The sequence below is a fragment of the Periplaneta americana genome, chromosome 8, assembly GCF_040183065.1.
Source record: "Periplaneta americana isolate PAMFEO1 chromosome 8, P.americana_PAMFEO1_priV1, whole genome shotgun sequence".
Classification (NCBI taxonomy): domain Eukaryota; kingdom Metazoa; phylum Arthropoda; class Insecta; order Blattodea; family Blattidae; genus Periplaneta; species Periplaneta americana.
The window spans coordinates 121,289,827-121,302,500 of NC_091124.1; the positions used below are offsets into that span (position 1 = coordinate 121,289,827).

The 12,674-nt window shown below is 34.5% G+C and overlaps 1 protein-coding gene across 3 annotated transcripts in view; it reads right to left on the reverse strand.

Moving 5' to 3' along the window:
• Positions 1–5,054: 5,054 nt before the first annotated feature.
• Positions 5,055–12,674, reverse strand: part of LOC138705005 (inter-alpha-trypsin inhibitor heavy chain H4-like) — a 110,773-nt gene continuing 103,153 nt past the window's right edge. For 2 of the 3 annotated variants that reach the window (XM_069833537.1, XM_069833536.1), the window contains 2 exons: positions 10,605–10,738; positions 5,055–5,492 (listed from right to left, as the gene is read on the reverse strand). In XM_069833537.1, coding sequence (XP_069689638.1) covers positions 5,444–5,492; positions 10,605–10,738 — 183 coding nt within the window. In that variant the 3' untranslated portion in view covers positions 5,055–5,443. Of the gene's footprint in view, positions 5,493–10,604; positions 10,739–12,674 lie in introns of those variants that run through there. The other variant, XM_069833539.1, reaches the window with a different exon arrangement.

Below are 12,674 nucleotides of genomic sequence, written 5' to 3' on the forward strand. Positions count from 1 at the left end.
TTTTGAAATTTTTGTTTGTATGTCTGTCTGTCTGGATGTTTGTTACCTTTTCACGCGATAATGGCTGAACCGATTTATATGAAGATTGGAATATAAATTAAGTTCGTTGTAACTTAGATTTTAGGCTATATGGCATTCAAAATACTTTATTTAAAAGGGGGTTATAAGAGGGCCTGAATTAAATAAATCGAAATGGCTCGCTTATTGATTTTCATGAAAAATATTGCATAACAAAAGTTTATTTAAAAATAATTTCCGATAAGTTTTACTCTATACAAAATTTTGATAGGACTGATATTTAATGGCATAAATAAGTTTTAAAATTACAATAACAACGCCATCTAAGGCGCTGTACTGAAATAAAAACAAATGACTTCGTATATAAGGGGCCTTGGACAACAACAATCGAAAGCTATTAAACATAGCCTAAGAGAATGTTTCTGTGTTTGTATGAAGTAATATCGGAAGCTAATTAATTGTTTAATTATTATTTCACCATAGGAAAGTGTAGTTTCTCTAGATAGACATAATTCTACAATGTTATTACAGTAACTTCTAAAACATATAGTAAGTAATATAAAGTATACACATTAAAACTAAATGATATGTCAATCTTCATTAAACTATGGTTGCATGTAATAACAATTAAGAAACATGTTAAAGGAATTGTCATTGCACCAAATGATTGCTCTCTGGACCAAAATGACCGCATTTTAATTATTTAAATACAATTTAAATTACGTAACATTAAACGATTTATCCTTCTATCAAACACGACTGTTCCCTGGATCAAGAGTCCTATTTTAATTATGTAATTACTTTATATTTATTTCTAACAGGTGCAGCGGAGCGCACGGGTACGGCTAGTAATTTAATAAAACCAGAGCGTACCTATGTAAACCTTGCACATAAGAACAGGCATTACACGCACTTGTGCTGACATTTTAGATCTAAACTGCTAGGGTTACTCGAATTTCACAAATTAAGTCTGCATATCTCCTCAAGTCGAAAAACATTTACATGTACTGTAGGTGTTTTAGATAGAAGGAATAGGTCTGTAACTGATAATGAAGTTATGGAGACCATCTCGAGTAAATCACCACTTCGTATGTCATATTATTCAATGTGCACAATTTCTAGGCCAGTTTACTCGAAGTGAACAAAATCTATTCAATAGTTAAGAATAAATCGCTGTACGCAAGAAGACAGGCGGCATATCAGACATAAATTTTCAAGTTGATGGTTGCAAAAGTCGGCATTTTTGAGAAAATCTCTAATTAAATTGTCACAGCATTAATTAATTCATTCATTATTTTCTGCCCAAGGGCAGATCTTCCACTGCAAACTTAGCATTCTCTACTATTTCCTATTTCCACCTTCCTCTTAGTCTCTGCATACGATTTATGGATCTTAATGTTGTCTATCATCTGATATCTTCTTCTGCCTCGAATTTTTGGTCCCGTTCACCATTCCTTCCAGTGCATCTTTCAGTAGGTATCTTCTTTTTAGTCAATTTATCTTTCTCTTCCTGATCATTTTCAGCATTATTTCTTCTACACTCACTCTTTCTAGCACAGCTTCATTTCTTATTCTGTCTGTCCATTTCACACGCTCCATTCTCCATATTTCCTTTATATTTCGTACAAAAGATGACATACTTCAAGGCGGACGATAGTTTCGCAGTTAAATGTTTACGTTGTAAGTCAGAATATTTCTGGTTAGAATTTCGGTGTGGTTATTTACTTTTTAAATTGATGTAATCCTACCGGCCCACTATGGACCAGGGGTTCTCCGAGCGCCTACCACAAATTAGTACCAGAGCATTTCTTTGGGGAACAAAGGCGGCCAGCGCGTGGGACTGGCATTCTTACCATTACCCAGTGAGTGGGAGAGTTAACATCATGCCACCTTAAGGATATTTCGGTGCCTGCAATAGGATATAGCTTTTTTTGCTCTCTTGATGACATATTTCGTATTATAAACGCTACGATGACGGTGAATTGTAGTCGACGTTATATTCAATACACAGACTCAAATAATGACTGTCATGGAATTTCCGAAGGTTTCCGTTCGAAAGAAAACATGAGTAGACCATTGCAAGTCATGCCTTGTAATCGATTTACCACGTGTATAGGCTACTGAGGATCACGTAAGAGAAGTTCCTAAAAGGCTAATTTAGCTGTCTCTTCAGTGTTGCCAACTAATACCAGATACCACCAAAGGGGGTAAAACACCATATACATTAATAATAATAATAATAATAATAATAATAATAATAATAATAATAATAATAATATATTAACAATAACGATGTATTGCTTATTTACTTATTTACCACATCTCGTATTTATGTTGTAATGTGTTTTCTAAATGGTTCAATAATTTGTGAAAGAGTAGGCCTATATTTTTTCTTGAATCTCTCGCACATTATGTTGGTAATTAGTAAATTAATGTGATCTGCTATTACAATATATTTTGTTTGACAACATGAAATTCATTGCTTTCAATAAACTATTTACGATTCACGAGACGTAACCTAAAAATGTATTTTGTTTGATCATGTGAAATGATTAGTAAAAACTCCAAAAACCGAATGCCTCTTTGAAATATATGTTTAAGAATACTTATTTGTAATAATTTTGCGGTTCTAGTTATAATTGCTGTCTCTTTGCGCATAATTCCTTCTTCATTATCGTCTTTCATCAGTTAATTATACATATGAACTATATATTCCTGAAGAGTACTCTGAATGGTGCACACTTTCTTTATTCGAGGAATCACTGCCATGCTATTTCATCTCTTCGGCATTATTGTAATAAAAATCTAAACACGAAAGAAATTAATTAAAATGTGAAATGCATTTCTATCATTCACCCAAGTGCATGTAACATCAGTATGTTGTATTTATTTATACTTATCCGACTATAATCTTGAATTGTAACCACAACGCAACACATCACACAAAATAATTGTATTATTATGTATTAATATTAATACTGATATTAATTAATTATTAGTATGTTCAAATTTCATTAGCTTCCAGTAATCGACTCAGAAATGTAGAACAATTTTAATTTTATAAAATTTCACTACTGTCAACGGCTGTTACTGCTGCCAACATAACAATTGGAAAATCACTACCAGTTATAGTATTTCTCACTATCGAAATTCGAAACGAAGTTCGAAGAAAATTCAACCTTCAACCTATAAAATCACCATAGCCACTAGCATATATAGTAATGGGAGAAAATGGTTAGGTTTCAACCTCAGGGTATTAAGTAATGTGATTTGGACTATAAACTTGAGTCAATTTACAGCCTCACACTACATTAACAAGACGTTTTTCTCTTTTTAGACTGATTCTGGAAAAGGAAAACACGTCTTTCCATAAGGTTGTCACTAGCTGTGTATGCATTTTCTCTCTCACTTTCAAATAACTTGAGAAGTAGGCTGCAGAGCTCTAACACTTTCCATGCTGAACGTTGGATCCGGCCGTAGATAGTAGATTGTAAAACGTTACAAAATCCTTAACATGATTTACTCCTGTAACAATGTTGGGAGCTCGGATTGTAAATTTTCGGCACACGAATTTCGTCGATGATTCCTCGCGCACGTTTAATTTCGACGCTGCATAACCTGTGACGATGAGTCGTTAAATACTATTAGGACCTACTACGACTACTGCTACTACTACTACTACTACTACTATTACTACTGCTAATACTACTGCTATTGCTGAAAGCACTATAACTGCTACTGCTATTGCTACAGCTACTACTAGACCAATACTACTGCTACTTCTACTGCTGTTGTTGCTGCTACTACTACTGCTCTTACTAGCTAGCACTACTACAATTTCCACTACTACTATTACCACCACTACTACAACTACAACCGTCACTATCACCACAATACCACTAGAACTACCACAAATACTAGCCTACTATTACTTCTGCTACCACTAGTGCTACTACCGTTACACCACTACTACTCCTGCTGCTGCGTACTACGTACTTAAGAATGCAAGAATCGTTTCTAACATAACTCACTACGAACATAGTCACATGTGTAACGTGTAGCTTTTTAAATATGAAGCTAAAGATCAAGTTCCGGTGACTCAAAGTGAAATTTATGAGAATAAAAGCGATGTCAGACATTTTTTCAAGGGTATTTTCTCTTAAAAAGTCATTCCAATAAATCTCCCTAATTCATTATAAACGCCACATAAAGCAACGGGAATCCCCTGTACCGTAACATCTTCCAAAAAGGCAAACTCCGACTTTAGAATAACTCGCAGTTGATATAATGTCGTTAAATAACCAATTAAAACAATCAACGATATCAGTATGGCCGATATTTCGGGGAAGAAGTAACCGTAAAAATATATAGAGTTCCCTTACGTGCGACACACTGATGATGATGATGATGATGATGATGATGATGATGAAGATGATAAATATTGTAACTAAGGTAATAGTGAAGTAGAGGAGGATAGTGACAACTTAACGGTGACGACGCTTTTTTTCGCCTCATCATTCATTTCTTCTTCCTTTTCCCTTCTCCCGTTTTCTTTCTGCTCTTCTACTTCCTCTCCTCATATTCTACTTTTTCTCCATTCGTTCTCATGCTTTTCCTCACTTTCTTAATTTTTTTTATTTTCCTTGTCGCTCTCCTCCCTTCATGTTTCGTTTCTCCTCCAATTCCTCCCAACGTTTCCTTCTTCCACACTTTTCACTGTCTCTTTTTTCCTTTTACCTCTTTCTGCACTTCCATGTTTCTATTTTTCCTACCCTCTCTTTCTTCGTCTCTCTACTGTTCCACTTCTTCCTTTTCCTCCCCTTCTCCTCTTCCATTTCTTCCCCTCCTTTCTTCTTCTTCTTTTATCGTTAATTCATCTCCTTCTCCGTCTCCTGCTCGCCACCTCAATGAATGTCTTTTTTCCCTGTTAGTTATGCATCCATATTAAACTTGCACTGATACATTCATCATGCTCACATAAACAGGCTATTATTTATGGGAATGAAAGCTTTCGTATGGAGCTAAAATGGACATGGTCATAAGTAGAATGAGTGACTTTATTATAATATATCAACAATAATTACAGAAATTACACAACATGAACCTGAAGTACCTGCTTTATATTTCCATAGAGAATACAGGTTTGTCTGTGAATGACATATCCCAATTTACGAGCATTTGTCTTTTAAATTGAGGAATTTTATGTACATTGTTGTTAGGAATAACAAATGAAAATATTCTTTTAGCTTCAATTTCTCCTGTTATATCTCATCTCATCGAATGCGATGAAAAAGCAGTAAATAAATAGCAAAAGTGTTGAGTTTCTTTCTATGAGTAGGAATAAACATTTAGAGTTGTGTAGTACACTCTCGTCTATATCTCAATGCCGTGAAATTCTTTGTGTTATCCTAAAGATTGGTCTCTGCTAGGGGTGAAGTGGCTTAACTCGTAAAGGACAGCATACACCAGCAAATCTGAAACCAGAAGAAATCACAAAATCGATCATATTCCCGCATAAGCACTTCACTTCATCTGAAAAAGGATTCAATAAATAGTTCGGAAAGCTTTAAATGTATAGTCCATACTGGTATTTCACAATATAGAATCACAGCAAAGATCTCATAACTGGCATATCTATCATGTCAAATAGAAAGCCAAATTCCTTGTCATAGGTTCACTTCATCCTTTTAAAGCCTTTCTACACTTCTTTAAATAATTTTGTACTTTTAAATTTATTTTATACTACTAGTACTCCATTTTTATTGTTGATACCCTGAGTTTGTTAAGGTATTGTAATTGTTTCATTTCCAAATTATCTAAAGCAAAATCATTTTTTTTTCACTTCATCGTTATGTAGGGTGTATCAAGAAGTATGGTGAATCGTTAAGAAAGTGATAGAGAACCTGCTTTCTTGGAGAAAATATTTGTGCCATTTTCCCGAATTCATCCCCGTTTCAGAGTTGCACGATGATAAACGTTCTTCTCTCTTAAATTGATTCAGCTTATATTGGAATTAAATCAATAGCTTTCTCATTTCGAGCTACGAAATGTTTCATATAAAACAATTTGTATCTCGAAAAGGTAGAATATATATATATATATATATATATATATATATATATATATATAGAAAGAGAGAGAGAGGTATTCCTCCACATGACTTGAAAATCGGAGTTCGTTGTGCATAGTATAAAATAATAATCGGACCGGACTTTCATGAGAAGACGGCGTTTTTCTTCTCAGAAATGTTAATATTATATCAACTGCTCAGTGAAATAACAAAAGAAGAGAAAACATGATGCTATTGCATAATTGAAAACGTCATTGTACACACTTAAAATTTATCACTCAACGAATTTAAGAATATTCGATGATAATACGTACAATTAGACTTGGATTCTGACCGCCTCAATCCCCAGATTTAAGTTCGTTTGAATTCTATTTATGTGGGAAATCGAAAGAGAGAATATGTGTGGAAAACCGTCTCGTAGTTGATCAATTCAAAAACAATACTCGTATTGAAATTTTGAATATCATGAAATAAGAACTTGAGCATATCACTGGGAACATTTGTTCAATATGAGCGGCAAGTGTTCAAGAAAAGGATTGTTTAACTAAGATTAGGTATGTTTTTCATGTGTGTAAAATTGACCATCTGCAGTTTATCTGTAGTAATGTCACGAGAGGTCTGAGTTTTAACTGGAAACTCTCAGACCTCGAGTGACATTTGTTAGGACTATTTCGTGAATAAAATAAAAATGTAAATAATATAGCCCTAAAATTCGATCACAAAATATTAATAATTGTATATTTAAGAATACTTAACCTATTCAGATATTGTGAAGTTGAAATAGATGAATATCGATTACTGCAGTAAAGAAATTCGATGTTATTATTCAGTAATGCCAATTGCGAAAAGCGAAATAGGCCTACAGGTCTAACAATGTTAATTACATGTACTGCACTTTTCTCTTATCATTATAACATAAATACATTTTCATTATCTGCTGAAATCACAGTTTAATTTGCAATTTTATAATATAATTACAGTAACCTGATTAATACCTTAATTATGAAGAATTTTTGAAAACGCAGTTATCAAATCTGTAATTTTTTTCATAGCCTACAATAGACATGAAATTAGAAGCTGAAGATGTATATGTTTGGGTTTGATATGCGATGATGTTACATAAATTTGAATATCTGACTTTCTATTAATTGTTTAATTTAATTAACAAAATACAAATTTTAGAGGCTACAATTATAAGTTGCCCTACCTGTGGGAGCAGGACCAATGTCAGCTGTGCCTTATTTCGACTTACTCAGTGCTACAGGGAAGCATTTTTTATAGCTCGACAAACGTATTCTCGCTGTAGTGTGTAACGGAACTAAAGCTGCATCTACACAGTACAATATTCCAATCGCGTATGCGTTCAATCTGGGAAGAATATTGAAAGAACCAAGTTTAAAAGGTATGTTCAATTAAGATGCATGAAGATTTTGTGTCTACATGGTGCGCCGTTTTGAACGTCGTCTTCACTGCGTAAATATATTAATTAATATTAAATATCAAGCTTGCACTCATTGCTTTAAAGTTGAAAGAAACGTTCAACCGTCTAGTTGCATCTTAATATATTCATGATCATCAATTTACGGTGAAACAGTTGGCGACAACGACTAAACAAAAGAACGACCATGCGATAAATTGATAGCGATAAATCTAGCTGCAAAATTATCGAAAAGTGTGACTGTGATTGGTTCGAATTCAAAATTTCATTAACTTCATTAGTCAAAAGTGGAATGACGTCATATAAACGAAATAGTCACGATAAATCTGTCTCGGCTCTTTTCATTGCGCATGCGCGGTATTCCTCGGCCTCATGTCACTTAGATATCCCCCTCAACCAGCGAGGGAAGTAAGACGGTATGTGCCGATATGGAATACTGTCACTGATTTCTATGGTCAGAAGACATAGTGAAAAATGACATACTGTCATGAAAAAATGTGGTCCGTAAACATTTGTTTATACAACAAAGAGTACTACCTATTTGCTCCGTAACTCTAAGCCACACCCTTCATGAACTGTATTCAACGTGTATTTCGACACGTTTATTTGATAAGTCAACCCCTGGAATGCTTATAGTGGTAGTATTTCAAGTATAGAAGGCTGTGGTCTGTAGCTTGTGGTGGCCATTGTTGTCAATTTAATGACTGTCATTTTTGTTGTTGTTGCACTTTTTATTAATATTTAAGTAAGGCACTTTGAAGCTTTAACATTATTTTAAATGATAAGTCTCAATGGACTTTGCAAAATAATCTAGAAAATAACTGATGTAACTTGAAATTATTTTATTTTATTAAGAAATTTAATATGTTGCGTTACTGACTGCACGAAACAATTTATTGTATACATCATGTATGTGTATCTTTTAAGGAAGGAGGTATGTCTTTTTAAATCGAGGTATGCCAGAGGAAAATCTTGAAGTAGCACACCGCCTCTGGTTTTTTCCCACTTCCCTCACTGCCCTCAACTAATCCACTAGCCTTGTCACATACATAAATACCTTGCAAAAGACCTTACGACAGCTTCAGAGCAGACGATAACTCGATTTTATGCTTACATCGGTGCACAGACGATTAGCGCATGCGCAGTGAAGAGAGCCGAGTGTGAGCTTTATTCACTCGTCAGTTCATCTGTCTCTCTATATCATACCTGCACAAACAGCGCGCACTCTTTCGAGCGAGAGAGCTGTGTTTACCGCTCGCCGAATCGGAGAGGAAGATACGTCAGAATGACATAGACCTGCTATAGATAGAGGAGAGGGAAATGACCATTCACCTATCTAGTGGAGTGCAGTGTGTATTCTCAGTAACTGTTTCACGTTGCTTACCTACTGCTACAGTACAGTATGGAGGAATCTAGAAAACGGAAAAGTATTGATCAGGCAAATTCTTTCAATGTTGCATGGGAAAATGCTTATTTTTTCATAGCTGCTGGAGTAAATACTCAGTGCTTTATCTGCCACAACATTTTGAAATGTAGAAATAAACATAACATAATGCGTCATTACGAGTCCAGACATAAAGATACTAAAGATATTAATCTTCAACAATTTTAATATCTCTCTTCAGGGACAAGGCCAGCTCAGTGTTGATATGTTGAATAAATTACGGGATTTCAGTCGTAAACTTACAGTTTTCGTAAGTCAGTTTCGAGAAGGTAATATGGCTTACTTTCGAACGATAGAAACTGCTCGTGATGAAGCCATGTTAAACAATTATGTGCAAATATTAATTGAAATTTAAAATGAATTTAATTCTAGGTTCCAAGATCTTGTCTTAAGGTCCACACTTGTGGAGTAACGATTAGCGCGTCTAGCCGCGAAATCAGGTGCCCCGGGTTCGATTCCCGGGTCAAGTTACCTAGTTGAGGTATATCCGGGGTTTTCCCTCAACTCAGTATGAGCAAACGCTGAGTAACTTTCGGTGTTGGACCCCGGACTCATTTCACCGGCATTATCACCTTCTCATTCAGACGCTAAATAACATAAGCTGTTGATAAAGCATTGTAAAATAACCTACTAAAAATGTTGTCTTAATTGGAAAGAAGTTTAAAGTTATCATAATAAATTCTTCAACACCAGTTGAAACAATGCCATGTAAGTTACAGGCGGGCCTGGTTGGCGCAGTTGGTATAGCGCTGGCCTTCTATGCCCGAGGTTGCAGGTTCGATTCCGGGCCAGGTCGATTGCATTTAAGTGTGCTCATATAACCTCGGCAGTTGCGAGCGTCGTTAAATAAAACATAACATTTAACGATTTACAGTTCGGACTTATTGATCTTCAATGTGGCTTAAGGGCTAAAGATCGTTTGAATAATACTACTAGCCTGGTTGAGTTTTACAAGACTAAACATTAGCAATAATATCCACGACTACACAGGCTGGCTGTGAAAATGGTTGCTATGTTTGGCTCAACATTTATATTTGTGAGCAACTGTTTTCTATAATCAACTTTAATAAAGGCAGACATCGAACATCTGTAACGATCATTACGATCAGTAGACTACTGTTCCTTTCAGCTGCCAACAGCATAAAACCTCGTTTTCATGTACTGATAAATAAAAATATAACAAAATGATATTGTACATTTAAGTAGATATAAAATTTCTATTATTTCTGTAAAATAAATATTTCTGTATTAATTAATAAGTCCAAGATAGTCTTGCAAACACTGAAGGGGAATTCATTTCATAAACACTCGTACTAGTACTTCCCTTTTGTGTATATTTTGTACGAGATCACCCCTTCTTCCAGTCCACCGTATACTCAGCGCAGCTAATATCTGCATTCCGCTCATGAGCTGTGAGCCGGCTCGGAGAGCGGAAACCTTGTGCAGGCCTGCTCTATATGCTACGTCACTGAGGCCTCTGCGTAGAGGTAGAAGCCACGAAAACTGATAAATTATATTTGTACTGAAGTTTATTTCTTCGAGTCAGTTTAAGTTACAAGTGCGATTATAGCATGCATTTTTGAATGAGCGCCAATTATTATGTATGCGTGTAGGTATGGTTCATAATGAATTACCTGCTTTCAATGACGCAGAAATATTGGTGATAGACTGTGAAGTTGTGCGTGAAGATGTTGAGGGTACACAAACTCAAATGTCTGCAGAGGCCATAGTCCCCGTCTGGAGTCAAGCATGATCGACCTGGCTGCAGCTGCAACACAAAACGTGCTGATACAAAGTCTACCAAACTTGCAGGGGGGAAATTTCTTAATTGGTCTCTTTGCACAGTCGGGAGTCAAAGCTTTCATTTTGCTTTTGACATAGCACATGGCAGAACTCGAATGGTTGTGGCTACTTATGAGTATTATGACACAGGAAATGTTGTAGGCAATGAACAAACATCCTCAGAAAAATAAAACACCGATATAGCCTACTTTTCACATCAGGCACTATGTCTTGCTACCAAGACAAGCATTAAACTTATGTTACTTGCCCTCACAGAGATTGTCAATATTGGTAAAACTACTAATCACACTTTGCCAAGTTGTCAAAATATTAGTAGAATAAAAAACAATGTAATGTAGACAAATCTAAAATAGTACGTGTAGGAGACCAGTGACAGGAAAAAACAGCTATCTTACCTACTGTACATGTATAGAATTTCCTCACAACCAGAAACAAAATAGCAAATACAGCCTGTAAGGATGATCTTATCAGCCATTCCAGTCTAACTTCCTCGAATTTTGTATTGCAATCGTCATAAACTACTTCATACACGACGCAGCTGACCAATATTTTACTGTCTCTGCTTCTATTTCAAACGTTCAGAGCCATAGTGGGTCAAGCGCCATTTATTAAATACGGACAAAGCAAGGGTTAAAGTTAAGTGAATACCATAATTTAATGAAGATTGACATATGATTTAGTTTTAATGTGCACACTTTATATTATTTGCTATATGTTTCATTGAATTATGGTAAGCACTTAATTTTAATCCTTGTTTTCTCCGTTTTTAATGTATGGAGCTTGGCCCACTATGGCTATGACCTCTTCATTTATTTGTTTCTTTATTTATATATTTATTCATTTATTCACTCATTCACTCTTTATATATTGGTTCATTCATTCTTTTATTCATCCAACTATCCATCCATCCATCCATCCATCCATCCATCCATCCATCCATTCATCCACTCCTCACTCACTTTCTGATTTATTCATTTACTTATTTAATTATTTATTCATTCATCTATTCATTAATGATATTCATTTTCTTATTTTTTACATTATATTAATTTATTGATTTATTCATTCATTCATGTATTACCTTGTTTATTTATTTATTTATTCATTTACTTATTTATTTCTTGATTGAATCCAAATTCGCGTTATCCAAAGGCAGCTTTATCGTACAGACCAATAGGACGAAGAGATCAGGGAAGATAACAAACAAGATGGCTAGAACAGTGAAAGGAAACAGACAAAAGTGTCTAAAACGGAAAGTCAGAAGAAGAAGAAGAAGAAGAAGAAGATTTGTTGATTAATCCATTGATTGATTGATTGATTGATTATTCAATACATTACCATACACGGATGTATAAGTCATTAAAATACATTGTTACAAATAAATTATAGACTAAAAATACATTGTAAATTAAAACCGAAATTGGAATAAATTTTTTTGTAGAATAAAAATGTTATAAATTAAAAATACATCTTAATTTTGACATATCAAGTTATATTTCATACATTAATTTAGGAATTCTTTCACAAAATGAAACATTAATCAGTTAAAATTTATTTCACCTTCACTTCGAATTTTCTATAAGGTAAAGTTTGTATCTCCAATGGTAACTTATTAAAACATGATGCCAGTCAGTGTAAGCAGGCTATTTTTTTATATTTCTTAAGTTTATGATTTTCGGTAGTGACCAGATGTGCATATTGCGTGCTATATTAATAAACATCTGAATTCTTGTTGTAGACTATTTAGTTTCATTCCTTTTAAATCAAATTAAACAGTTATAAATATCTATGGATGGGAGTGTTAGGATTCCGTAGTGTTTAAAACAAGGTTTACATGAGTCAATACTCTTTTGAGCAAAAAATGCCCTAATTGCATTGGTAGAATTAACCCATAGAAACAC